Raw genomic sequence first — 24,594 nt, forward strand, 5'->3', positions numbered from 1 at the left:
CAGGGCGAGGGATGGAAAGTGGAATCAGGAACTTTCTGTAGCATCAGTGAACCCTCCTCTGATCTTCACCTGCTTTCAGGTGGATTTATTCTTTAGTGGGAAAACTAACTTTTGAGTCCTCTGGTCCTCTGTTATGCCAAGGAACGCCCCCACCCCTGTGCTTCTCAAAGTAGTTTCTTTTTTTTTTTTTTTTTTTTTAACTTGTCCTGTCCAACAGCTGGGCAGACAGACGAGAGCTGAGGGCCTCTTGTGTTGGACATATTTTGCTTTAACAAGAGGGGTTATTAATCTTCTGACAAACCAAAGGTATGTCTGAATAAACCCCTTTTGTAATTGAGGCCAAACTTTATTAATTTCAATCATGTCTGAAAATCTTTGGTGTTGGACCGGACGGAAAAGGAAAGAGGGGAAGAAGAGAGAGGGACGTTAGAGAGAGGGGGGGTAGGGGGTGATAATAGGAGGGGAAGGGGGATAAGACCATGAAGCAGCATACAGCAACAAGTTTACTGGTTGTTAATCATTATGGTAAGGTTCAAATGCAGTACAAAAAGGGCGGGGCCCGTCCACACACACACTCAAATGTTATAAACACACCTGCTAGCTGCAAAAATGTCCACCTGTCGACATGTACACAAAACAGATAGTGTTCACACGCATACTTATGCCTTAAAACCAACTAGTGTGAAATATTTCAGTCATTCAGTCATGCAAACTATTAGTGCAAAGGTGAGCTAACACCTGTGCTCAGGTGAGTGTTTATGTTCTTCTAAAATGGATGGTGGAACGTGAAAAGAAGGAGGTAGAGTGCCCAGCCATCCCCACCCCAAGACCCCCACCGCAGCAGCAGCGGCAGCCGGAATCCCCCCAACGCCACACGGGAACCGGCAGGGAACAACCGCCGTCCGGGCGACCAAGCCCGCCACCCAGGCCAGGGCCAGCAGGGCCGCCGCAAGGCCCCCAGAGCCAGAGGCCAGGGAAGCACGGAGGGAAAGAGAGCGCCGCCCCAGCCCAACCAGGAGAGCAGCCCCCCCGCCGCGCCGGGAGAACCCAACGCAGAGCCCCACCGGAGAAGGACGCCCACAGCCCCAAACGAGCACCCCACCACCACCCAGGAGTTCCGGGCATCCCCCCGCCCCAACCCCAGGTACGAGCCAGGACTTCCCAAGGGAGACCCGCTCCGCACTCCAGGCAGCCATCCGCCCAGCCCACGGTTGGTCCAGGGAGGAGTGAGGCAGGGGGCCCGCCGCCCCCGCCCAGGAGGGGGGAACCCCGGGGAAAAAAAGAGGGCCCACAAGGGGTGTTATAAATATGGCCCGACCAGGCTCGGCCACAGTTGGAAATTTGGCGGGGCCCAGCACTCAGGAGCAAGGACCAGAACCCACCCCCCAGGGACCAGACACCCCCGGCTCAGATGTAATGTGAACTCCCCCACCGCGCGGAGAGAGCACCGCCGGGCCCAGGAAGCCGGCACCCCGGGGACACGGCCGCCGTTGCAAAGGGGCCCGCACCCCCCACCAGGGAAGAGGCAGGGGACAGATGGACCCAGGTCCCACCTTCCTTGCAAAATATGTGTGCGTGTATGTGTGTTTGAGATGGTGTGTGTGTGCATGTGTGTGTGTTTATGTTGGGATGTATATATTGAGGGGGGAGGGGTGTGTGTAATAAGGGGGGTGCAGTTAAAATTGGCGGGTAGGGCACTAAGGGGACATCTCCTGATTACTCACAGTGAAGTCCCCTCACCTTCCCCACCAAGGGGCCCTAAATGTCTAAGGTGCGGTTAAAATTGGCGGGTAGGGTGCTAGGAGGACATCCGCTGCTTGATGGCAGTGATGTCCAAGCACCCCCCCTACCAAGGGCCCTACATGTCTAAGGTGCAAATAAAACCGAAAGAGGGGGGGCCCACTCCATACGGCAACCATAGGAGGGGGGCCACTGCCTAGTAAACCCCCCCCCAAGGCTCATCGCAGGCTAAGCCCCCCACCCCCTCACCCTATTATGAGGTTATATGAGGAAGGGGCTAAGTTTCTCAAAGTAGTTTCTTTTAAACTATCCTTAACCTGTTTCAAGAAGAAACGCGGTCTGAAGAAACTTGGTCTGCACTCACCTGAGCAGATTATTCTATAGTTCATCTTCTTCTGTTCTTGGTGGATCTTTTGAACATTGTTCATAGGTGGAAATCTAGTCCACATTTAGGTTTCAACATGAAACACAACCCTTGTTTCAGTCAGACGACTCATGCAGTAAAATATTTATTTTCACATTCTTTCGTTTGGCGTAAGGCTCCGTACAATTCCATGAGATAAGATTTCCATAAAACTTTTGGGTAATAACTACCCCTAACGGAGCTCACAGGTGGACGCCGGGGACGAGGGAGGGGCAACGAATGCGGTGCATGCGGTAAGGAAGAGGATGAACAACTGCACACCTGGACTTAAATAGAAAGCTGAACAGGTGAGTTAATTAACTGACCCGCCCTAGGGGAGTAACCGAAGTAAAACAGAGTGCCTGCCTGGAATGCGACCAAAGTCGCTCATTTATTGGCTGGACATCTTTGTGCTGCTCCATGGCGGAAAAAGTGACATATCAGTAATACTGTTTTCGATTTCATTTGTTTCTAAACCAGCCAAAGAGGGGGTGTTACGGGGGAAGGTTGAGGAAGTACCCAGGCGCAGAGAGGATGAGGAGGCAGGAGGTTGCAGGGGAAACCAGGGCTTTAATATTAACAAAAGACTATAAAACAAAACCACTGCATATGGCAGGCAAGCTGTTGGAATAATGTATATGTTATCGCATATTTGCTTATTTTATGCATCACCTATATATATATATATATATATATATATATATATATATATATATATATATATATATATATATATATATATATATATATATATAGGTGATTTAATCATGTTTGCAGAAGTGTCTGTGTCCGAATCTGTTTCACAGGACACCCTTGGGAGAAAATGTTTATCTTTGTGTCTTTTTAGCATTTTCCTGAGAACCTGTGTTAGCTGTGTCTAGAATGTATCGAAGGACGCTCTGTGTTAGTTTATCTGTGAGAAAAGGCTTTGGAGGTCCGGAGATGATGTGAGACGACTGTGGAAGGACGGACATGTTGCAATTCATGTTATCTGATAGTGCTGCAGCTGTGTTTTATCTGTTTCCCCTCCTTAGAGCTCAGCGGATGTGTAACTTAGGGAAAACCCAAAGCAACTTATTGAAAGGGGAGTGCAGCAGAATATGCACCAGAGTGGAGAGAGATTGTTTACTGGGTAGATCTCTGTCTGCTCTCCTCGTAAAGGTACCTTGGTCTGTTTGTCTTTCTTTTCCTTTTTGAATTGTTATGATGTTTGAGGTTTTTTTAACCCAACATTAATTTGGTCCCTTCGAGCCGGATACCAACATACCTGAGGATTTCAGCGAGCGTGGTGGGCCCCAGGAGACTGTGGCCACAGCTGACTCCTAGGTGAATCAACCCTTTGTTGGAACTGGTGCCCATCCCGTTGGCTGGAGTCCGAAAGGTTGACGGTATACCAAAGGAGAAAGACAACGGAAAGGACGGCGGAGTCCTATGAAATTTCGTAAGTACGGATGACGGGGTCCTTGAAATCCTTGGTTGGAGGGCGGAGTCCGTTAAATTCCGTGTTTAAAAAGAAAGTAAAAGCCCTGAGAATTCTAAACACCATCAGGCAAGGATGGCGGGGTCCTCGAAATCCTATGTTAAATAAGATAATACATCTATGTATGTATAGATATGAATAAAAAATCCCAGTAACATAACTTTGAGCTGTAAGAATTAATTAAAAAGCCGGCATTTATAAATAAGTAAAGTAAAGAGTGTGTGAATGTTAATGTGATTTTGTGTGCAAATCGCTGAATTTGCAGCTTGTTTTTTTGAACTGCTAAACAAACAAGTGTTTTATTGAGAAATGAGAAAGGCACAGAGTAAGGAAAGTCCAAAAGAAAGTTTGCAGAGCAAGGATTGGAAGTATGTGGAAAGTCTGGATCCTACAAAAATCGAGTATTTGGATAAATGGGTAAAAGACTATGGATTTAATGGAAGGTTTGACACTCAGAGAATAATTGCATTGCAGGATGCGATTAGAGAAAAGACAGGAAAAGATACGACGAAAATGCAGACAGCAGGATTTGAGGACAGAGCAGCTTCAGGGAACAGGAGAGAAAAAAAGGAGGGGGGAAATTGTTGTTCCACAGAAGTGAAGATGGCGAAACAGGCTCCGTGGCGGCGTTCACGTCACAGGGCAGATGAGGCAGAGTAGGAAGGAGGAGCGCCTGCTCCACACGGAGCAGATGTAAACAGCTCTCTTTACTCCCAGTTAGTAAAGGATCCCCCACCTTATGATGGGGAATCCTCTCAAAAAGGAATATTAACTATATCACAGACAGGGCAGAAATTACAGTGGTTAAAAACGATGGGAGAGGGACTTTCTCCTCTCCCCTCTGCACCTGAAGACACATCAGCAATGACAGAATCATTTGCAATGATCCAGGTTGCAAAACCCCCAGGCAGGAGATGATCAACCCCGACTATTTTAGTGTACAGGACATGGACATTGGAAGATGTTAAGAAAGCTATAGAAGGTGTGATTTCTTACAAAGCAGACGTGAATCAGTTTGTGCAGGACATGGAAAGTTTGAGACAATCATACCATCTGAATGGTCAGGAGGTGCAGCAGGTGTGGATGGCCACTTTGGGCCGGATTGGCGTTGTGTGCAGGGAGATTGGAATCCTATGGATGGCAACGTCCCTGTGACACAAGGTTCAGGCCTACTGGAGCAACGAGTTCAAGGTTTAAGTGATAGAGTGGTGGCGCGTTTTAGACGCAGAGCTAAGTACACAGAGATTGGTGGAATAAAACAAAAAGATGAGGAAAGCTTGGATGATTACAGACTACGCATGATGTCTTCTTTTAAATTTCACTCTGGTTTAGAGGATGATGGACAAGCAGATGGGCCCTATCAGCAGCAATTTAAAAATGCTCTACATGCTGGATCAAAAGATGCAATTAGAAGCTGGGTACAAAAACATTACATTGATTTATCCATGGGAACATTAGAGCAGTATTTGAATCACGCTCTACACGCTGAAAAGGTGGTGAATGAAAAGAGAAACAAAAAAACTGTGGGTGCATCCTTTGAGGGAGAAACAGAAGAAGTGTTTTATCATGGTGGAGGCAGCTGACGCAGGGGAGGTTTTGGAGGACGTAACTGAAGAGGTTTGAGAGGTAGAGGAGGATGTCAAAGAGGAGCTTATAGTAACCCTTTTCCAGGGTGTTGGACCTGTGGAAAAAGGAACAAGCATGACTAGGCCAAGGGAACAGTGAGCTTTGCATTTTCTAATACAGGACTCCCTCAAAAGCAGAATGATTAGTCAGATGGAAATGATAAGGTGTTGATAAACTTCTAGGATATATTGGCTTATGCAGATGTTAAACCAGAAGTTTTAGAAGTACCGCTTCGGCTACATTCAGCAGTGCTGGAAATAAACTCTACTGTATTTTCTCAACCTCAACTTATAGAACCTTACTGGTTATAGAATATTAATTCTTTGTTTTTTTTGTACTGACACATATTTTGTTGTGGAAAACAGACGATGTTCATTTTTTAAAATAATATTTCTAAATGCACCAAAAGAAAAGCACCATGAATTTGCTTTGGTAAAAGCAACTATACAGAGGCTATATATAGAATAGAATAGAATGCCTTTACTGTCACTGTGCACATGTACAATTTGCATCATATGCGTATATGTGACATAGAGGTGCAATGCTTAATACTTTGCTCATTAAACAAAAATTTTATTCATGTGAAAGATGTAATAATGTTCAGACAACGTTTTTTCTACGTCATACTCCATCCATTTTCATAACCCCAGAACCACCATAATCCCTTTTGGGGTCAAAGGGTTGCCAGAGCTTGTCCCAGCTTCAGGGACAGGTCACCACCGAGAGTGCTGAACACTGCACCACCATGCAGCCCAAGCCATTAAAAAATTGTTATATTGCCTCTGGTACAGTCTTGGAATGTATCGGGATATGCATTGTATTGTGATAAAAATCATGTCACCGAACTCTTTAATCTCTAACTTTAACCCTTGTGCTGTCCTATAACCCCCCCCCCCCCCCCGCCCCTTCCATTGACGTGTTCTCCCCACCATGACAAAGGTGGATAAAGGTGGAAAGATTTCATGTAATCCATGGACACCAGTGAAGATCACAAATCATTGAAGAAAAAAGGTTCAGAGCACTGTCTAATGGCGTATACTTGTATAGCGCCTTTCTTCCTACAAGGACAAAGCGCTTTAGAGTCCCATTCACCCAGTCACACACACATTCACTCACACATTCACACACTGATGGCGGCTCCGCTGCCAAACACAGGCGCCTGCCTACCACCAGAGGCAAGGTGGGGTTCAGTGTCTTGCCCAAGGACACTTCGACTCATGGGCGTGCAAGGCGGGAATCGAACCTGCAATCTTATGATCATGGGCCGACCGCCCTACCGCTGCACCACGGTGCAGCCACGGTGCCTAGGATAGCACAAGGGTTAAGAAACCCACAAAATCTTATTCTCTGACATGTAATGTCATTCTGATTTCTGGCTTCTCTGTTTTCACAGAAAAAAATTCCTGCAGGATTAATTAAATTTTTTCTAGATCATCTACTTGTTCATCATCCTTGTTTCTGAGGTGCTCATCCTCCGGTTCAACTGCTTTCCCCCGGTCTAGTCATGCTGACATGCTGTTGTTGTTGGGGGACAATCTCTGGGAAATTGTCCGCGCTTGGCACCTGTTCAACCACGGCCTTCTGCTTCTTCCTCTAAAACCAATATGATCTCTCGGGCGGCCACGTCCGCCTTGATACATTACATCTCTTTCACTCACCATCATTACTTTCATATCTTCATTTTTCTTCTTACTGTAAACCTTTTCTGCATTTGCAGCAAAATTCCCCTTTTGTAATTGAGGAATTCAGTTTTAGAGAGACGTTGGGACGTTAGAGAGAGGGGGGGGGGGTAGGAGGGTGATAATAGGAGGGGAAGGGGGGTAAGATCATGAAGCAGCATAAAGCAACAAGTTTACTGGTTGTTAATCATTATGGTAAGGTTCAAATGTAGTACAAAAAGGGCGGGGCCTATCCACACACACACTCAAATGTTATAAACACACCTGCTAGCTGCAAAAATGTCCACCTGTCGACATGTACACAAAACAGATAGTGTTCACACGCATACTTATGCCTTAAAACCAACTAGTGTGAAATATTTCAGTCATTCAATCATGCAAACTGTTAGTGCAAAGGTGAGCTAACACCTGTGCTCAGGTGAGTGTTTATGTTCTTCTAAAATGGATGGTGGAACGTGACAAGAAGGAGGGAGAGTGCCCAGCCATCCCCACCCCAAGACCCCCACCGCAGCAGCAGTGGCAGCCGGAATCCCGCCAACGCCACACGGGAACCGGCAGGGAACAACCGCCGCCCGGGCGACCAAGCCCTTCACCCAGGCCAGGGCCAGCAGGGCCGCCGCAAGGCCCCCAGAGCCAGAGAGCAGGGAGGCACGGAGGGAAAGAGAGCGCCGCCCCAGCCCAACCAGGAGAGCAGCCCCCCGCCGCGCTGGGAGTGCCCAACGCAGGGCCCCACCGGAGAAGGACGCCCACAGCCCCAGACGACCCCACCACCACCCAGGAGTTCCGGGCATCCCCCCGCCCCCACCCCAGGTACGAGCCAGGACCCCCAAGGGAGACCCGCTCCGCACTCCAGGCAGCCATCCGCCCGGCCCACGGTTGGTCCAGGGAGGAGCAAGGCAGGGGCCCGCCGCCCCCGCCCAGGAAGGGGAACCCCGGGGAAAAAAGAGGGCCCACAAGGGGTGTTGTAAATATGGCCCGACCAGGCTCGGCCATGTTGGAAGTTTGGCGGGGCCCAGCGCTCAGGAGCAGGGACCAGAACCCACCCCCCAGGGACACTAACCCCCCCGTTTATGTTGGGATGTATATATTGAGGGGGGAGGGGTGTGTGTACTAAGGGCGGTGCAGTTAAAATTGGCGGGTAGGGCACTAAGGGGACATCTCCTGATTACTCACAGTGATGTCCCCTCACCCTCCCCACCAAGGGGCCCTAAATGTCTAAGGTGCGGTTAAAATTGGCGGGTAGGGTGCCAGGAGGACATCTGCTGCTTGCTGGCAGTGATGTCCAAGCACCCCCCCTACCAAGGGCCCTACATGTCTAAGGTGCAAAAATAAAACCGAAAGAGGGGGGCCCACTCCATACGGCAACCATAGGAGGGGGGCCACTGCCTAGTAAGTTGGGGACAGCTGGTAGACTGTCCCCCGGTGGTCAAACAGCTGTCCCCCCCCCCCCCCCCCCCCCCCCCCCCCAGCAAGGGGGCCAGGCCCACCCAGCCCAGGGGCCCCACTCCCGGAGGCGCCGACACCCCAGGCCCAGCACCACCCACCCCACACAGAGAGAGAGGAGCCAGAAAGCGTCGCCCCCCCCCGGAGCAAGCCCAGGCCCCCACCCCCAAACGCCGGCCCTAGAAGAGCTCTGGTCAGGCCTCGACGGGACCGAGGCAGCCAACCCTATTTCTGTGGTAATTTCTACTTGTTCCTAAATTTTATCTAGTACATGCACTGATCAGGCGTTGTACCACAACCGCTTTTGGTTGAAATTCTCAGCACGTGAGATATTCCCACTCACACACACTTACACTATGTATTAATTAAAATGAATTTGTCATTTCATTTCGTTCAGCTCACGCCCTGCAGTCGGCTATTTTAGACTTGTTTTATTTCTTTACAGAGTCCACAACCTTGTGACTCTCATTCTCTTCTTTTACTGTGGTGCAAATCGGACTCAACACTCCTGGTCTATTCCTCGGAGTTCTGTCAACTGCTGGGGTCCTAGTCGGTGAAAGGAATCTCGTTCCGGAAAGGGTCTCAAGCAGCTGCTTACTAAAGCGCGCCGGCTGTGGTCATGGTCTTCATGAAGTCCTCTCCCCAATCGGACCTCCCCTTCAGTTTTGTAATCCGGCTTCGAAGGACCAATTTGTCAAAGTTATTTCTGAAAACACAAGACAGTATTAAGAAACAGACACCAAGAGCCCGTACGATTTCTTGCAAGGAGAGCTGAAACAGACAACTGTCCAACAGTCTCCAACAGCTCTGCTGGATGTCTGTCTGACCTATTTTATTTATAATTGGTTGCACTGGTTACAGAAATCTAACAGGTGCGAGGTCAGCAGTCAACAATACAATCGTTTAAAACTTTTTGCTGCAAACGGGAGTCTTGGTTCACAGTTTCTTATCAATCTGTATTCCAAACTACCCTCGCTTTCCCAAGAACTTCTTCCTCCAAGTGGCATGTGGAGAATAAAGGAAAAAACAAAATTTCCCAACACAGCAGTCTTCATTGCATAAGTCAGAGTTCAGAAAGCAATATTTAAAACAGCAGCTAGAATGATAAATGATAAATAAAGTGTATACATCAAACAGGTTCCAACTTCCAGACACATCAGAACTTTAGAAAACTAAAACATTAGAACAATTAAAAGACATTAAGACACCGGGGCAAAAAAACAATAAAACATTACAATCCTAAAAACTACTGAAACATAAAACAGTCAATCAGAAATGAGTGAAATCGGTGATCAAGAAAAACGATGAGTTGTCCTAAATGATCCATCTATGCATTTTCAGCATGCAATAAAATAATAAAGGGTCTGTTCTTCATTTTGGTTTTTGGAAACAACTTTGGTTTTGTTGGAATAATGTAAATAAGTTATCTCATATTTGCTTTTTTATGCATCACCTAGCTATATATACAACCCAGTCTCATCCTAAAATGTGTAGTAGCCACGTTTGTCCACAGGCTACTACACATTTTAGGATGAGACTGGGTTGATACATAGGTGATATGATCATGTTTGCAGAAGTGTCTGTGTCCATCTATGTCCAACTATGTTTCACTGGAAGGTGGAGGTGAAACCCTTGGGAGAAAACGTTTATCTTTGCGTCTTTCCAGCATCTTCCTGTAACTTGCGTGTTAGCTGTGTCTAGAATGAATCGAAGGACGCTCTGTGTTAGTTTTCTGAGAAAAGGCTTTGCACTTCTGAAGATGATGTGGGAGGGCTGAGAAAAGAAAGACATGTCGCAATTCATGTTTTCTGATAGCGCTGCAGCTGTGTTCTGTTTCCCCTCCTTAGAGCTCAGCGCATATGTAAATTAGGGAAAACCCAAAATAACTTAATAAAAGGGAAGAGCAGCAGAATTTGCGCCAGAGTGGAGAAAGATTGTTTACTGGGTAAAATCACTGGTTGCTCTCCTCGTAAAGGTACCTTAGTCTGTTTTCCTTTTTGAATTGTTATGATGTTGCCGGTTGTTTTAACCCAACAGGTTTTCCAAAATGTTTTTGTCAATTTTGGTTTTTACGTTGTGGTTTATGAAATTTTGTATTGTTTTCTAAAATGTAATGCTGTTTTTTTATGTTTGTTTTGTTTCTTTGTTGTTGTGATCTTTAAAATGTTTTTGCCTTGAGTGATTATTTGATGTAATTTGGACTTCACTAGTGATCGAACCAAGTCATTAAGAAACTGCTAAACACTAAGCCATAAACTTCTCCTGAACTTAGAAAAAACTTCTTTGACCTTCTGAATGAAACAGTAAGAGTACTTTCCTGCACCTAATCAGGGACTATATATGCACACGCCCAAATCTATGCATCCACGGGTGGTATGTGACCCCGCCCACTGTCCTTAGTTCAGCCGGTGGACTTTGACTCACACTCTTGTCTCCCCCCCGCAGAGGAAACAACAGAAAATCATTGTCAGGTAAGATTTGTCCATTTTAATTTTCCTGCTTTTGCTTTAAAAAAAACCCCAAAAACTCATCTGTTGATGGAATACACGCACGCGCATGCAGGGACTAAACCGCACAAAATTCTAAAACAACAAAGATCAGAAAGTCCATCCTGGTTCGTGCGCGCCCCCCTACATCCTTTGCACCTGGAGCCCACTACTGATGGACAAAGAGGTGCGCGTAATTTCTGATAAGTTTAAAAAACTGTTCCAGTCAGAGATTTATTTATTTGCATTCTTTATTTATCCAGACAAGACAGACTAAAAACAAAATTCTCTGTTTCAACTGTGAGAAAAGGCGAAAGCTTTGGAGAAAAGAAAGCTTTCACTATAAAACAAAGCGATAAATAGTTAGGGCATTGTGGTGAGACATCATATCCTGTAAAAAAGCTAGACGCAGAGACCTGAGAAACTGTCCTGCACTTCCTCTGCACTTCGTCTGCACTTCCTCTGCTCTCTGAGTGAAAACTGAGCCCATCAGACTCTTTTCTCCGTTTATTCTGCACTCTCAGGCCGTTTTTACTGATGAAGTTCATTAAAGTCTTACCCCTGTTCAGACAGGTGAAGAGCAGCACCATTGATTCTCAGGAAAAGATATTGCCCAAAAAATCTGATGTACTATTTGCAACGATTATTACTAATTGATCAAATTTTTTGCAAAATTTGGATTAAAAAACATCTCAATGGAACAGCTAAAAAATACTCAATTTAAGTCAAGCAAAAGTAAATATTAGCCCACTTTTTGAGTAAACTATACCCGAACAAAACAGCTAAAAATTACTTGCGGTTAGGGTAAACTGATGTCGAGAAACAAGACTTGAAGCATTGTTTTCACAGACCTTATGAAACTTTAATAAATCTTTTTCAAAAACCCAGTTTAACCAAAAACCAGTGCAATAATAAAAACCTTGAGAGACGAGGCAGTGATGCATGGATGTGGAAACATTAAATAGTTTATTAAGCCTTTAACACCGGAGCTTTAGCTTTAGTTTACATTCTTTTGATTTTAACTCTCCAACTGTTGATGCAAATTACAAAATTCAAACAAATTTTGAAACAGAAGGAAGTGTCACCCTGATTTTCATTTCACTGTATATGCGTATGATGCAAATTGTACATGTGCACAGTGACAATAAAGGCATTCTATTCTATTCAGTGAAGAGTTTACAGTAGCAGTGAATTGGCTGATATGTCCACAGAGAAAGAGCTTTGCATCGACACACTTTACACACAAAAAGTAAAAAAGGTGCTTTTCTCCACATCAGGATCAGCTGATCCACGAGGAACAGTCAATAATTCATGGCAGATCAAACTGTGTTATTTAGCCATGACCGGCGAAAGCTCCGTCATTATAGTTCCCCCCTGATATAAATCACGTTTATTGAGTTTTTGACATTTACATGTGGCATTTTTCTTATGAGAGAGAACAAATGTAATAAAAATAGCATTTTTGCATTTCTAAGTACTTCTCCTTTTAAATTGCTGCCAATCAAACTGTAGCAAAGATGCTCAGTTTGAACTAATGAGCTTATGTGATGTCAGAATGGCCCAGTAGCACATGCGCATTGCACAAGCTCTCTGATCTGCCTCCTCCAGCGTGTACAAGCTCAAGTGTGAGAGAAGAGAAGATGACAAATGTGTTCACCGCATTTGTGTTCTCTCTGTGACCGATTTCAAAGGCTTGCTGTTCCCCATTAACCAGAGAGGGTAAAAGTAAAACCAAGCATAAAATCAGGGGATCTTTTTTTAAATTATTGCCTTGATAAAAATAAAAAAAGACAAAAAAAATCTGGAAGTTCTGTAAGGTAAGGTAAACTTTATTGTCCTACAAGAGGATATTTGTTCTGGGCCACAGAGCTACAAACTGTACAACACCCTTCACCTACACACATCACTTACATGATAAAAGAGCATAAAGCGATTACATAGTAAATACATAAAAACAGAGTATACCGATTTTCCGGAGGCCCAAGCAGGCTGCCATGAAAGGCAGCTTTGACAAGCTAAACCAAAACCTATCAACACAAAATCAAGGATAGGGAGAAAGCAAGATGAGACACAACGAATGTGAAAACATTTGTGTTGCAAACACAACAATATTTTTGGAAAGCAAAAAAAAAGTTTTAAAAAAATATATCAAACCAAACCAATGTAAAGTGGATCGGGATGATTCGGCGCAGTCAGCGCTTCATCCCACACGCCTACGCAAACAGCATATCTATGTGAGCATGCATGTGTGGACTTTGTGTACTGGCTGTCTCTGAGCTCAGATGCAGCAGGGATTCTCAGAAAAGGGTGCGGCGACATTAAACCCATTCCCCTCATATTTGTCATCACACAGTAATATCTATATCCTGACCGTTAGCACTGATAAGCTACAGAAACTCCCAGATCCTGCAGCCTGCGATGATTTCAGGAAACATCAGTAATAATAATAATAATAAACTTTATTTGTATGGCACCTTGCAAGATAAATATGACAAAGTGCTTTACAGTAAAACACAGAATATAAATAAAAATTATGAAAAAGTAGTTTTAAAAAGAAATGGTTTTATAAAAAAACCCACTGAGCAGCACATGAAAGATCTGGGTCTCTGCGACGCTTGGCGCTCATGTCCCCCAAACACTAAAGGGTTCAACTTCTTTTCTCCAGTTCATCATTCACACTCCCGTCTATATTATTTATTAGTCAGTAAATCTCTTGTAACCCTTGTGCTATCCTAGGCACTTTACCATTGGGAGTGGGTCATCTAGACCAGTGTTTTTCAACCAGTGTGCCGTGGCACACTAGTGTGCCGTGGGAGATGGTCAAGTGCGCCGTGGAGAAATTGCCCTCATTCACTGATCTAAAAACATTTTTCATCTCCAGGATTTCAGCTCTGTGTTCATCCAAACAGGCCCTGATAAAACACTGAGTAGTTAGGAATATAAAAGATCTTAAAATTACTTTTTATTTGTGTTTATTTAATTCTATTAAAGACATTTTGATAAGAATCACGGTACCGCGATTCAGCTGCAGCTATAACTGTGTAAGGAAAAGTCCCGCCCCTTTAACTGTCTCCGCCAATCATTCTTGAAGGCTTAATCACATGTCATCAGTCTGACCAATCAGAAGTGGTTAAAGTCTTCACTTCCTTGTTCTTAATTCTGCTGATAAAGTCGCTAAGTTCTAACAAAAATACCAGCTAAAGCTCGTCTTTAGCTGGTGGTTCATCTCTTAGAAAAAAACAGCCGCAACTTCTTGCTTTTTCTGCCACAATTATCACAAAAATCCACGTGAGATTGCGCGCGGGGGGGGGGGGGGGGGCGGTCGATCAATACACCATGAATTTCTGCTTTTTTTTTTTTTTTGGATGCTGGTGTGCCGCGGGATTTTTGTCAGGGTTAAAGTGTGCCGTGGCTCAAAAAAGGTTGAAAAACACTGGTCTAGACCCACTAGACAGAGCTCTGAACCTTTTTTCTTCAATGATTTGTGATCTTCACTGGTGTCCATGGATTACATGAAATCTTTCCACCTTTATCCACCTTTGTCATGGTAGGGAGAACACCTCAATGGAAGGGGGGGGGGGTTCATCTAAGATAGCACAAGGGTTAATAGAAACTAAAAGTTCCAACATTCATCCAATCATTATCATGATCATTATCATGATTTTTTTAGTCCACTTCACCACTAAGATAGATAACATTAGATCATCTATCCTACAGGGGAGGAATCACTTGTCCTCCTATCAGTGAGAAAACGCTCGACAGTTTTGTCTTGATTGACGCTGCAGCACTCAGAGAAGTGATGTCTCAAATAAAAACAACAACGTGTTCTCTTGATCCCATCCTCACCTCACTTTTTAAGTCAGTTTTCACATCATGTGAGGAAGAATTACTAAATATCTTGAATTGCTCTCTTCAGACTGGAGTCTTCCCATCATCCCTAAAAACTGCTATAGTAAGACCCAGTCTGAAGAAGAGTGGTTTAGATATATCCAATCTAAACAACTACCGGCCGGTATCCAACCTGTAATTTTTAAGTAAAATTTTAGAAAAGTTTGTTTTTACTCAACTGAATGATTTTATTAATGAAAATAACATTTTAGAAAAGTTTCAATCTGGTTTTATATCTCATCACTCAACATAGATGGAACTTGTCAGGGTCTTAAATGATCTCAGGTCCAATGCTGACATGAAGAAAGTATCTGTTTTAGTCTTACTGGACCTGAGTGCAGCCTTTGACACAGTTGACCACTCTGTCCTTTTAAAAAGACTCCACAACATGGTTGGAATTACCGGGACAGCTTTTAGTTGGTTTAAATCTTACCTCACAGATAGAGATTTTATTGTTAATTTAAATGATTTCTCATCTGGAAGGCACAAGCGGACTTGTGGGGTGTCTCAAGGCTCCATCCTGGGTCCCACACTTTTTAATCTTTACATGCTTCCACTTGGTGATGTCATCAGGACACACGGCATTAACTTTCATAGCTATGCTGACGACACTCAACTATTTGTAGCTGTGTCTCCTGATGACACTGGACCCCTGGATAGCCTTTTAAGCTGTATTTTAGACATTAAAATGTGGATGGGAGAGAACTTTTTGCAGCTCAATCAGGACAAGACTGAAGTCTTGGTTATCGGTTCTGAAGCTGAGAGAGATAGGGTCCAATTTTATCTGTCAACCCGCTTTATGAAAATATGTTATACAGTAAGGAACCTCGGTGTGATTTTAGATGCAGATCTCAGCTTTGAAAAACACGTCAATCAAGTAACCAAGACTGCATTTTACCATCTCAGAAATATCGCCCGAATGAGACCCTTTCTCTCTAGAGCCAGTGCTGAAATCTTAATTTATCCTTTTATTACATCAAGAATAGATGACTGTAATGCCCTCTTTTCTGGTGTAAAGAAAACCACTATCAACCGCCTGCAGCTAGTCCAGAACTCTGCTGCACGCCTTTTAACGAGAACTAGGAAGAGGGAGCACATTACACCGATCTTAAAATCTTTGCACTGGCTCCCTATCGGCTTCAGAATTGATTTTAAGATTCTTTTAATAGTTTTTAAGACTGTCCATGGCCTTGGTCCTTCTTTTATATCAGACTTGCTTTTAGCCTATGAACCTCCCAGAGCCCTTAGATCCTCAGGCTCGGCCTGCTGAGGGTCCCTAGAGTCAATACAAAAATCCATGGCGAGTCCTCGTATAGAAACTATGGGCCTCGTCTGTGGAACAGCCTGCCTGAGGATGTGAGGACCTCATCCTCTGTTGAGGTTTCTAAAAAGAAACTAAAGACTCATCTGTTTAACTTAGCTTTTAATTAGATCTAATATGCGGTATCTTTACTCTTATATTTTATATGCTATTTTATCAAATATTTATTTGTTTAATGTCTTTTAGTCCTTTTATATCTTAACTTATTCTAATTTATATTTTAGACTTTTTTAGGCACTAAATCATCTTATCTTATTTTATTTTAATTAATATTTGCATATTTTACCTTTTTTTATATTTTAACTTTCTTATTTTATTACTTTTACATTTTAGACTGTTTACGAGTGTTTTCTCACCCTTGGCCGGGGTGATAGTGTTCGGCCTCCCAGAGATTCTGGCCATGCTTGTCCTCTGACATCTCTTGTTCTGACTCCCCGGGCTGCCGGGCCTGGTGTGCCTATGTTTGGTGCTCTGGGCCTGGGGGTTGGGGGTCTCTGGGGCGTTGGGTGCTGGGGATGAGTTGTGCTTGTGTTGCATAGATGCTGACACCCCGGCCAACAGGAGGACAGGGCGGACGGCGCCTTCTGGGTTCTCTTTTCTTAAGCGCTGTCATTTCTCCAGTGGCGGTTTTTGACATGGGCGATGTGGGCAGTCGCCCAGGGCGGCACTCCTTAGAGGGCGGCATTTGCCGTGCCCGTAGCGTTACACATAACGTGCTACAGTATTCATAGAGGAAGCTTGGAGCTTTTAATTTGAAATTGCCTCAGCTGCCGACACTTTACGCTTTTATTGAGACACATCAGACTCATAAGAATGTCTTCATCCTATTTCCTCTTCACACTTATGGTGCACAAAAAAAAAAAGATGAAATAACTCAGAGTAAAACAACGTAAAACAGGCACATGAAAAGGAGTTAGGCAGAACAAACACCCGTGCTCAACCCAATTTCGACAAAAGCAGGCAATGGGGATTATTTCCCACAATTCCTTGCTCCGACACAGCAGACCCGATGCGCACGTGACCACCGCCCTCTGCTGCAAGACGCTTGCGGCCACACCTCTTTGCGGTAGCCTTTGGAACATAAGTCAAAAAACTCGAGAGGGGGGCGCAACTTGCCGGTGGCTGGCTGAATCACACTAACAGGTGATTGGGAGTCTTTTTCTATCTGACAATCAACTCTGGGCCGCAGCTGCGCCTCCCGTCATAGAGACGGAGCCGCGTGTTCAGAGGGAAGGGGAGGGGGAGGGGGGTGAGCGCAGACCATTTTTAATGGATTGAGTTTTTTTGGAGGATTTCTACTGTTGGTGTTGCACAAATTTAGGGAAATGCCAAATATTTTTGGAGTAATCCCACTGATGAGTTCTAAGATTTAGTCTTTAATGTTTTATAAGACCTAAACATATTAATCACAATAAGTTTTATTTTTTAGATCTAATCCCTCTGATGTGTTTCACAAAGACACACACAGGACGTCACACATTAAGAAATTATTGCTAAAAATGAAGCAGGAGTCCAGCTCTAAAAAAATGCTCCAAAAAATGATAATAGAGCAAAAAAAACGGAATTATTTGATTTGTAATTTCTTATTATTATTTCCAGGCTTTCTTTGTTTTGTCCTGCAGCATGTTCATATTTGTATAATTTTGACAGAATATATTTCTATTTTATTTATTTTATTTATTTACCAAGGCTGTGTCCCACCAAGGTGGGGTAGCCTAGACAAGGCACACAATTTTAGCTCCCTCTGTCTCTTCCCCAAACCCTCCTCCTTCAGTGTGTGAGTGCATGTGTGTGTATGTGCGTGTGACTGGTCTGAGGCCTGGTCTAAGCCACACCACACTGCACCAGGGTCAGCTGCACACTCCAGTGTGGGCACCTCCACAGCAGGGCCTCAGCCAAGGCTGGTTTCCCCTTGCCGCTTCATCCCAAGACCAGACCTCTACCACACCCCTACATTCATTCATACACAAACTCTCTCCACCCATCCCTGTCCTGAGCAGCCTCTCTCCTCTGCACCACAGTCATCCCTCTTGCATTTAACGCTCTCCTTACACCCTCCGTCCATCCCATTCGCGGTCTTCCTCTCATTCTCACTCCACTCACATCAGATTCATATACCCTTTTCACCAATCGCTCCCTTCCCATTCTTTCAACATGTCCAGACCATCCCAGTGCCTTTTGCTCTGCTCTATAAGCCAACTCCCGCATCACACCAGTTCTCTCTCGGATAACTTCATTTCTCACTCGATCCATACGCGTCACACCACACATACTCCTCAAACATCTCATCTCAACTACATTCAGCTTCCTCTTTTCCGCCACTTTCAGACTCCATGTTTCAGCCCCATATAACGCTGCAGGCACCACCACACCCTCATACAATCTCCTTTTCGCATCCTTTCCCAGCGACCTACATTCAAACACTCTGTTCATTCCCCCCCATATTTTTCGTACTTCGTGGATTCTAAACTCTACCTCTCCCCCTATTCCACCATCCACACAGACACATGACCCCAAATACTGAAAAAACTCTACCTCTTCCAACACTCCCCATTTAATGCCACATTCAATCTACGTTCACCCTTTAACCTCGTACACCTCATCACCTTGCTCTTTTCCACATTCACTCTCAACTTCCTTCTGTCGCACACCCTTCCAAACTCCTCAACCAGACGTGCCAAGTTCTCTTCTGAGTCAGCCACTAGTGCAGTATCATCTGCAAACAGCAACTGATTCACACTCCATTCGCTGCCGTCGGTATTTATCATGCTCACACCCGGACCCGACACCCTTTCATTCACCTCTTTTACCACACCATCCATATACACGTTAAACAACCACGGAGACATCACGCATCCCTGACGCAGACCAACCCTCACAGGAAACCACTCACTCATGCTATTTCCCATTCTCACACACACTCTACTGTTTTTATAAAAACTCTTTACACCTTCCAACAATCTACCATCAATACCATACATACTCAACACAACCCACAACGCCTCTCTATCAATCCTATCATACGCCTTCTCTAAATCCATGAATGCCCAAAACACCTCCCTCCCCTTAGCCAAGAACTTTTCACACACCTGTCTCACAACAAACACCTGATCCACACACCCTCTACCTCTCCTGAAACCACACTGCTCTTCACCAATCATGCACTCAGTTCCCTCCACTACCCTATTAATCAGCACTCTCCCATACACTTTGCCTACAACACTCAACTGACTAATACCCCTAAAACTACCACATTCATACTTATCACCCTTACCCTTGTACAGGGGAACCACACATGCACTCATCCAATCAAGCGGCACCTGCCCATTTGCAAAACACACATTCAACAATCTCACTAACCACTCAATCAGGATCGCTCCACCACACTTCAGGTATTCCACAGCACACCCATCCACACCTGCAGCTTTTCCTACTTCAACTTTCCCACAGCTGTCTCAACTTCCTCTCCCCTGATCAACGCTTCATTCAACTCTTCTAATACATTCAGTCTACTTTCCCTTCCATCCATCCCAATCACAACATCCCGATCTTCCTCCACATTCAGCAGCCTCTCGAAAAACTCTGCCCATATTTTTCTTACTGCATTCCCCTCATTCAACATCCTTCCATCTTCTGTTTTTACTTTCTCCTCCCTCCCTGACACTCCCTTTTGCACCTTTTTCACCTCCTTCCAAAACATTTTCTTGTTCTCTCGAAAATTATCAGTCAACTTTCTGCCCCACCTTTCGTCCGCAGCCGCTCTTGCCTCACGCACAGCTCTTTTAGCATCCCTTTTCTTCTCCTTATAACACTCATATGACTCCCTGTCCTTTCTCTGCAGCCATACTTCGTACGCACATTTCTTCTCAACTACAGCCAACCTTACATCCTCGCACCACCATATACTTCCCTTTCTTAGACCACCCCCAACACGTTTCACACCACACACTTCCTCTGCACTTCCAACCACTGCACTCTTGAACTGTTGCCATTCTTCCTCCTCTCCAACAACCATTTGCTCCTTCACCATATTCCATTTGCCACCTAATTCCCTCTGATACGCACACATTTTCTCTCTGTTCTTCAAAACACTCACTCTCAGAACTTTTCTTGCCTCCCCACTCTTTCTCGATCTCACCCATGGCATACCCACACGCAACCTTCCTTCCACCAGACAGTGATCAGACATACCTCCACTCTCTCCACTCCTCACACTTACATCCAGCAATCTACTACATGCAACTTTTGAAACCACCACACAATCCATCAGTGCTTTATCAATCACACTTCCACGATTCTGCCTCACCCACGTATACTTATGGATCTCTTTCTTTCTGAACCATGTATTCCCAATCACCATCTCTCTTTCAGTGCACATTCTCACCATTATCATTCTTTCCAGGAACACCATGCACGCCAACAACACCCTCAATTTTCTCATCACCCACTCTAGCATTCAGATCTCCCATCAGCACTACATTCACATTTGCTCCAAATCCTTGCAAGCACTCATCCAAGTCGTTCCAGAAGGTCACTCTCTCCTCTTCATTCCTCTCACTGCCAGGACCATATGAACTCATGAACGCCCACAACTCCTTCAGAAATTTCACTTTCACCCACATCAGTCTTGGTGAAACCTCCTTCCATTCAACCACACATTGTCTCACCTCACAGCTCACCAGCAAAGCCACACCTTCTCTTGCTCTCCCGCTCTCTACACCAGACATTCTCCCACTCACACTTCCAAACACACACTCACCCTTCCCTTTCATCTTTGTCTCACTCAGTGCTAACACGCTCATTCCCCTCCTTCCAAACATCCTTCCAATCAGATCTCTTTTCCTTCCGTCCGTACTACACCCCCGCACATTCAACGACCCAATCTTAAGGGTTTGGGAAGGTAATCTCCCCTTCCCAACTCTGCCCTGTCCGTAGTTAGGAATGTAGTTACAGGGGAGAGGATTCCCAGTCCTCTCGCTCCGTCCCTTTTAGTCGCCTTTTACGACACGCAGGGAATACGTTGGTAGTATTCTTTACGACCCCCTAACCACAGGGGTAGAATAAATAAGAATATATTTAATAATATAGAATAATAATAGAATAATAAGAATATATTTCTATGGAGAGTAAAATATTACAAGTTATTTAAGGTTTAACTTGAGTTATTCTGGATTAATGTTCCTGTTTTTATTCATATTTATATTCAAAAAGTTCAGTTTAAAAGGTTAAAAGTTTAGCTTTAGTGTGTTCGGTAAATGATTATCTTCTTCGGCCCAAAGCCTTAAGCGTGTTTTTAACTTAAGCCCCTGTGTGACTGAGTTTGACCCCCCTGTAATACGAGTCCAGAAACATGGCTAAATAGAAGATAGGGAACACAACAGGATGTTGTCAAATTTTGTATGTGTGCGGGGGGGGGGGGGGGGGGGGGGGGCGCTGGGGGGGTTACTTGCCCAGGGAGTAAGTTAGTGTAGAATCGCCACTGCATTTCTCTTTTACTTGTGCTTGTTTTTGTGTGTTTTATTATGAGGGGCTTATTTAATGATTTTATTTCATATGTGGGGTTTGTTTTTATTGTATTCTTGTTTGTTTTTTATGGAAAGCACCTTGAACTGTCTGTTTGACATGAAAGGTGTCATAGTTTGAGTTTGTTGTGTCTTGTTTTTCGTTTTAGTTCTTGTTCTGTCTTGTTTGGTTCTGTTTCCTGTTTTATTTTGAAAGGTTTCCTGTCTTGTCTTGTTTCTTGAGCTTTACTTCCTTTGGTCCCCATCTGCCCTAATCGTGTTCACCTGTGTCTTGTCTGCCCTGTCTGTATTTAAGTCTTGTCTCTGCCTTCCTCCTGTGCTGGTCCATTAGCTTTTGTCATGGTGTTAACTTCTGGTCATGTGTTTCACGTCCTCTGGTCTTAGCGTCCTTGTTCCATGTTTCTCGTCACGTCACAGTAAGTTTTCGTTTTTGTTTGGTCATCCTGCTCTGCAGCGCTTTTTGTTTGTTTAATAAACCCTCTTGTCCTGAACCCGTTGGCCTCCCGTCTCTGCGTCTGGGTCCTACCGGCTCTCGAGCCTCCCCACCCCGTGACAAAAGGTGCTTTATGAATAAAATTAATTTGAATTTGAATCAGTGATCATGCACCAGTTTCTGTAAATATTTCTAGGGAAATATCCACACCCGCAGGTACAACCTGGAGGTTTAATACGTCTCCGTTAAAAGACCAGGAATTTATTGAATTCTTTAAAAAAGAGTGGGAACCCTTCTTGGAATTCAACAATACTCCTGACATCTCACCATGTTTTCCTTTGGAAACAGCAAAAGCAGTCATGAGAGGGAAAATAATTTCTTACTCAACTAATAAAAAACACAAAGAGAGAGCAGATTTATTATAACTAGAAAATAAAATCAAAACCCTGGAGACTGCTTCTGCACAGGAACACATCCTGGGAGATCTGAAAAAATTAAAGCTGCAGTTAAATGACATCATCAATAATCAAACACAATTTTAAATACAAAGGCTACGACTTGAAAGATTTGAAAACTCTAATAAATCCGGCAAATTTCTAGCTAATTAGCTTAAAATTAATAAAGAAAAATCAACAATCACCTCTATTATGGACCAAACAGGAAATGTCACCCATGATCCGGTCAAAATTAAAGACTTTTATCAAAACTTGTACACATCACAGATCAATCCGTCAGAGCGAAGGATTGACACATTTCTTAATAATGTAAACCTACCCAGGCTAAATGAGGATCAAATCACAAACTTAGATTCTCCGCTCTCGTTGTCTGAACTTCATGAAGCTCTGTTACTTATGCCTAATGGTAAAGCACCAGGGCCTGACGGCTTTCCTGCAGAGTTTTATAAAGAATTCTGGGAACAACTGGCACCAACGTTTTATGAAACGGTCACATCTATTAATGAGAGCCAATCAATGCCACCTAACATGAACTTAGCCAACATAATCCTTCTAAACTAGTCCTTCAAGCTATCGTCCCATGTCTTTACGGTTTCACCGTCACTTTGTGTGCCATGAGCGCCATCGATACAGATAGATAAATAGATTTGCTTTTATTGTCATTTTCCTTTGTACAATGAAATTGAAGCATCACCATTTCAATGCAAGAATAAAAAAACGAAAGATAATATTAAATGAATCATTATGTACATGTACAAGTGAACAAATTTAAACTGTGATACAGAGTGTCCAAAATTGCGTAGGAAAATTGTGTGCAAACATGTCAGATGTGCAAGAGGTGGCAATGAGGTAGAGTGTTGACGTTAGACACTTAAGTGGACAGACGTATGGATAAGCATATATACATACAAACATATATATAAACAAGTACATATGAATGTGCTATTGCAGATTTTATCTGTGCATTTTAGAATTGAGGATGGTGATTGCCTTGGGAAAGAAGCTGTTTTTTAGTCTGTTCGTTTTGCTTCTGATGCCTCTGTAGCGCCTCCCAGAGGGCAGCAGGTTGAACAGGTCTGAGCCGGGGTGTCAACTGTCCTTGATAATGTTCTGAGCCCTAGAGACGCAGCATGCAGAGTAGATGTCAGTCAGGGTGGGGAGAGGGCGCCTAATGATAGTCTGAGCCGTCTCTACGACTCTCTGCAGCTGCAGAACCAAACTGTTGTGCAGGATGTGAGCAGATCTGGATGGATGATGGTAGAAGGTCAGCAGCAGGTTGGTGCTGACGTTGTTCTTCCTGAGGACCCTCAGGAAGTGCAGACGCTGCTGAGCCTTCTTTATGGTGGCTGTGGTGTTGGCTGTCCAGGAGAGGTCAGCAGAGATGGTGATGCCAAAGGTGTGGACCCTCTCTACATGCTGGAGGGGGGGCTGGGTCAGCACTTCCTGAAATCGATGATCATCTCCCTGGTTTTGTTGCTGTTCAGGGTGAGGTTGATCTCTGAGGACCAGGTTGTCACCTTCAGGACCTCCTCTCTGTAGGCAGACTCCTCCCCCCGGGAATGAGTCTGACCACCATGGTGTCGTCGGCAAACTTGATGATGCAGTTGTTGTTGTGGGCTGGATACCAGTCATGCGTATTGAGGCAGTACAGCAGGGGGCTAAGCACACAGCCCTGTGGGGCGGCAATGCTCAGTGTGCGGGTGCAGGAGAGGTGGGGGCCGAGTCTGACAGTCTGTGATCGGTTTCTGAGGAAGTTGTTAATCCAATTGCATGTGGGGGGGGGGGGGGTGCAAGAGTGAGTCTCTCCGGGATTATTGTGTTGAAAGCAGAACTGTAATCCACAAAGAGCATCCGGACGTAGCCCTGCTGCTGCTTCTCCAGGTGGTTCAGCGTGGAGTGGAGAGCCACGGCTACGGCGTCTTCTGTGGATCTGTTTCTGCGGTACAGAAGGAGCGTTACCATCTATCATTTTCATAACTCGTGCTGCGCTGGATGCGCTCCCATCTGCATCTGGGGCTGGGATCACTCCTTCCCTGGCTCTGGGACGTGGCGGCGCAGCTCCCGGTCATCCTATACCTCCTGCCCTCTGGTTTTGGGGGCCCCTGTGGCGGTCCTGCT

General features: G+C 44.6%; 1 protein-coding gene across 7 annotated transcripts in view; it reads left to right on the forward strand.

Moving 5' to 3' along the window:
• The first annotated feature begins 3,216 nt into the window (after window positions 1–3,216).
• The window catches only part of cmah (cytidine monophospho-N-acetylneuraminic acid hydroxylase), a 130,863-nt gene continuing 109,485 nt past the window's right edge, over window positions 3,217–24,594 (forward strand). For 3 of the 7 annotated variants that reach the window (XM_078947919.1, XM_078947915.1, XM_078947921.1), the window contains exon 1: window positions 3,251–3,584. In XM_078947919.1, coding sequence (XP_078804045.1) covers window positions 3,575–3,584 — 10 coding nt within the window. In that variant the 5' untranslated portion in view covers window positions 3,251–3,574. Of the gene's footprint in view, window positions 3,585–10,263; window positions 10,347–10,816; window positions 10,843–24,594 lie in introns of those variants that run through there. The other 4 variants (XM_078947916.1, XM_078947920.1, XM_078947918.1 and 1 more) reach the window with 4 other exon arrangements.

This window comes from Oryzias latipes, chromosome 5, assembly GCF_053564925.1.
Source record: "Oryzias latipes strain Hd-rR chromosome 5, Olatipes_Hd-rR_3.1".
NCBI lineage: Eukaryota > Metazoa > Chordata > Actinopteri > Beloniformes > Adrianichthyidae > Oryzias > Oryzias latipes.